The following is a 5000-nucleotide window of genomic DNA, read 5'->3' as shown; positions in this document are numbered from 1 at the left end:
CAACACACAGAAACACCACCTCCTCTTAACACCTGCAGATCAACACACAGAAACACCACCTCCTCTTAACACCTGGAGATCAACACACAGAAACACCACCTCCTCTTAACACCTGGAGATCAACACACAGAAACACCACCTCCTCTTAACACCTGGAGTTCAACACACAGAAACACCACCTCCTCTTAACGCCTGGAGATCAACACACAGAAACACCACCTCCTCTTAACACCTGGAGATCGGGAATTCAGTGTGGGGGACACGGGAGGTGAAACGGTCACTTCCTGATCACCAGACACATGCACTCTCTGCCCACTATAGTATATTATGGCCAGAGACACACACACAGAGCAAGGGAGAACGGTCCCTGGAAACAAACCAGCATGGAAAGAAACACTATCTTGCATTACAGCTGAAGTTCACACAGCAAGAGGGAGAGCAGCAGTGCTGTTTGAAGCGTACATACCTGTAGTGTCGTGTGTCCCGCAGGGCTCTGTTGCTGGCAATGCGCTCGCTCTCTCTCTGGTTGAAGGCGTACAGGGCGTAGGGGTCATCTCCTGGCCTCCAACGCTTCACGTTCAGGTACGTCCTCTCGTCCAACGCCTCCAGCATGTCCTCCCACTCTGCTTCGGAGATCTGGCGATGCCACAAAACAGCCAACATTTTTTAAAACATGTCAGATTATACATCAATCACCTGGTGATGCTTCTATAGCTTCCTCAGGATTGTTTTTTAACAACATGGCCGAGCTACACCATGCTTTTAATTCTTCTATAATGACATGCCCAAAATAGAAATACCAGTTGAAAGTGTCCAGGGTCGTGCGCACACGCGCACACACACACACACACACACACACACACACACACACACACACACACACACACACACACACACACACACACACACACACACACACACACACACACACACACACACACACACACACACACACACACACACACACACACCTTCCCCTGGCCTTCTGCCTTGCGGACAAAATGTTACATAGCCAACATATAATCACTATAGCCTAATGAATCATAATGAATTGAGTAATAACTTTCTCAAATTAAACAAGGATAAGACAGAAATCTTTAGCTTCAAAGCAAGAGGGGATGATGAGCTCTTTAAAATAATTGGCAACCTGACTCCATATGATCAAAAATAAGTGTTATATTTTAGACCCTGGTTTGAGTCCCCACAAATCAAGTGACCACAATAGCATTGTTTAACCCATTTTGACCTGAGATCAGATTCTAAAAATGTCTTCTACATCCTGACAGTTTTCTGAAAAAGCTATGCTTCTATGTCAGTGGTTCTTAGATTTTTCAAAATAGCAGACCTACGTACAAGCTCGTAGCGCGCCACTCGGTGGCGCGCTACGAGCTTGTAGATCTGCTATTTTTCAATAGCTAAAGCATGACATGATGCTAACACCAAAAGGGGTTCCCTTTTTAAATTAACCCAAAATGGGTTAATTTAAGACAGCATTTGTTGAAAGTACAAGAGCTCTCCATGCTTTTATCTCAAGCAGGCTGGATTACTGTAATGTACGTTTTTTGTTTTTCGTTCTTTTTTGTTTGTTGCTAACAAAGAACATTAAATAGACACATCACACAGCATTTTGGTATGCTGTGATTAAAAGTGATGCCAAGTGGTCCTGATGAAGTATTAGTATACACTAAGTATGTATGTGTGTGTGTGTGTGTGTGTGTGTGTGTGTGTGTGTGTGTGTGTGTGTGTGTGTGTGTGCACGCATGCATGCACAAGAGAGAGAGAGAGAGAGACAGAGGTTCGAGGGGGGGAAACAACAAGGATAGCAAAGTCGGGTGTGTTTCTGTCTGTACAGCATTTGAGGGATAGAAAGCAAATGAGAGAGAGCGAGGGAGGGAGGGAAAGAGAGAGAGAGAGAGAGAGAGAGAGAGAGAGAGAGAGAGAGAGGGCGATAAATCGTGTTTATGGTTCGAGAGCAACAAAGAGACCAGACACAGTATGTGCTGGCGTACTTGTGTCTATTTTGCCATGCAAGAAGAGATAGAACGACACAGAGTGAGAGAGAGAGAGGGAGAGTTAAGCGTATTCATGTGTGTGCGCATGGTTTGAGAGCACGTGTGTGTGTGTGTGTGTGTGTGTGTGTGTGTGAGCGTGCGTGCGTGCGTGCGTGCGTGCGTGCGTGCGTGCGTGCGTGCGTGCGTGCGTGCAAAGCGCAGCAGTTTGCTGTTTCTTCATCACATGACTCATAACCATGAGAGTGGAGCTTCGGCAGTATTTCTATACAATGACCTCGCTTCCCTGCATAACTACCACAAGGCAGCACACACTGGAGATTGAATGTTTAACCAATGCATGGCACGCATGTGCGCACACACACACACACACACACACACACACACACACACACACACACACACACACACAATGATCACCGATTGTTTTCTTCCTATGTCGATTTTAAGGTTCAATCAGTGGGGACTGCATGGGTCGACGAGTATAGCCATAATTGAACGATACGTAAATGTCAACGATCGGCATATTCTGAATGTGTTCACACGAATGTAATGTAATGTTAATGTACAGTAAATACACACACATCCTGTACCCACAAGCATACACACACTACATAAACACATGCACCAACACCTGTACCAACACCAACACATTCAAGTTGCCATGATTTTAGCAGATCTATCTGCTATTTTTGAAAATCTTGAAAGAAATGATACGTAGCTTGCGGAGTTAGTTCAGTCGGATATACTCGAGGGGTTTCATGCCGTGCTCAAGGGCGCATAGGCCTACATACTCAAGGGGTTAATATGCTGCATTACTATGTGGGTGTATATAAGTGTGTTCAAGTCCCTCACGTCATTCGCTGATGCGGCAGTCAGCTGACCAATTGGGCGGGCTACTTAAGCTCACTTGACTGCATGCTCTTCCTGCCTTCCTCTGCATATGGTTCCTGGTTGTTATGTGATGTTTGCTCCCACCACCACCCCAGCACCACCGGTGGGCTCTGCTATGTTATGTTCCTCATGGGGGTTTTATTTTTCCGGTATATCTATCTCACTGCTCTTAATGTTTTATGATGGTGTTTAATCGTGCCGAGCAGGGAGAAAATGCTGCAGAGCTGAACACCAAGATAAATATAATTTGCACACTTTCTATTATCATTCTATAATAAATATTGGTTAAATCTATTGGTGAGTTGTTTGACTGAACTCCTGGTTTAGAAGGCATTTGTAGAATAATTATCAGGTCTTAACAGGTTAATGATCAATCAATTGATTGCTTTCCGGCTTGGATCGATGGAGAGAGAACCAAGGTAGTATAATATTAGTTGCTAACTAGAAAAAGTGCCCTTCTGGGCACAGGTCTCCACCAGGAGGATAGGAGTGTGTGTGTGTGTGTGTGTGTGTGTGTGTGTGTGTGATGTTTGGCAAAATGTTTAGGAGCAATATAAACGTGTGTGTGTGCGCTATAAAGAGCAGATGTGAAGAATTACAGGCAAAGGTTTTTCCTTGGCCTCTAGGGAGTTGGCATACAAAGCTATCCACAGATCCGCGCAGTTAGAGGTAAAAACACTTTGTGGCGAGTTATAGCGCCACCATGAGGCCGAGTTGAAAATGTTCACGTGGCATTTCTTCCTCTGCCTAGTGGGAATGTGCGTGCACAATTTCACGGAAATCAAATCACACAATGTGTTCATGATTTGCAGAATTTTGTTTGAAACTGAGCACTCCTGCGAACTTTGGAAGCCAGTCTTAGCCAATCAGGATGGAGTCTGAGAAATCTGAAAGACCTGTTTCGTTGAATGGCTCTAGAGAGACTGTGTACCAATTTGCGTGATGTTTGGACAAAATCTGTAGGTGTACTGTCCCAAAACTTGTTTTGCACAAAGCGGCCTCCTGGTGGCGCTATAACAGGCCGTTCTGGAAATTATTTGGCAGAGGTTCATCGTTGGCATCCTGTTAGTGTGTGTGCAAAATTTGACATCGACCGGGTTAACGGTGCCGGAGATTAGCCGTTCACAGACGGACAGACGGACGGACACACTCACACACGGACACACGGACGGACGGAGTGAAAAACATACTCTCTCCCCATGCCTTCGGCCTGGTGGAGACAATTATCGTTATTCAGATTTAAGAAATTATATAATATCATGTCATCTGTTTTCCTTACATTATTAATATTTTATAATATTAACGTTGTATCATCATATATCAAACTTGAAGTGGCTTGCCATTCATTTTGGGGGCCCGCAGGTTATAAATTGAACATACTGTGAGCATTCCAAGTCACTAGTGAAACATTGTGTGGGCCGTGGCCCATTATATTGTAATATAACAATGTCTGTGTCAGGGGACGTCATGTGGATGGAAGGATCCTGAAAACAAGTGCCGTCCCCCCACACGCCATCCTGATCATTCTCTCCTTATTCACAAGCACGACTTGCTGATGCGACAGATTGTCCAAATGGGGCCATTAGAAGACTATAGGAATCACTGTGTGTGTGTGTGTGTGTGTGTGTGTGTGTGTGTGTGTGTGTGTGTGTGTGTGTGTGAGGGTGTGTGTGTGCACACAGCAACATGAGACTGTAGCAGGGTCCCCTGGTGGCTGTAAAAGTGAGGCATGCAAAGCAAATGAGGGAGAGAGCGAGAGAGAGAGAGAGAGAGAGAGAGAGAGAGAGAGGGTAATAGGGGAGGGGTAATAGCTACTTTTGTACAAGATTTCCACCATAAAAGCAAGGAGAAACGTCATTAACGGCGTCTTTGCTTTTTCCCACACATAACTAAAAAAAAGCCACTTCCATGTGTGCTGCTCTTACATGCCAACGTTGTGGAGTGACTATAACGCTTAACAACACAACAGAATCTCTGCTACGTAACTGAAGCATTTGAATTCATAGAGTGACATATAGAGGTATTATTACATGGCTTGGTTGAATGCTTGATTCTGATTGGTCAATCGCAGAATTCAGCGGTGTGTTATTTCTTGAT

The 5000-nt window shown here is 44.8% G+C and overlaps 1 protein-coding gene across 4 annotated transcripts in view; it reads right to left on the bottom strand.

Annotated features, from left to right (window-relative positions):
- galnt14 (UDP-N-acetyl-alpha-D-galactosamine:polypeptide N-acetylgalactosaminyltransferase 14 (GalNAc-T14)) overlaps positions 1-5000 on the bottom strand; it is a 137238-nt gene that overhangs the window by 110910 nt on the left and 21328 nt on the right. For all 4 annotated transcript variants that reach the window (XR_014570788.1, XR_014570789.1, XR_014570790.1 and 1 more), the window contains exon 2: positions 467-636. Coding sequence is in view for 1 of the 4 variants with exons in the window: in XM_083791060.1 (XP_083647186.1) it covers positions 467-636 (170 nt within the window). In the remaining 3 variants the exon portion in view is untranslated. The remainder of the gene's footprint in view (positions 1-466; positions 637-5000) is intronic.

Source organism: Protomyctophum parallelum (assembly GCF_964188405.1).
Source record: "Protomyctophum parallelum genome assembly, chromosome: 19".
Lineage (NCBI taxonomy): Eukaryota > Metazoa > Chordata > Actinopteri > Myctophiformes > Myctophidae > Protomyctophum > Protomyctophum parallelum.
This window is presented reverse-complemented; position numbering and strand designations above follow the sequence as displayed.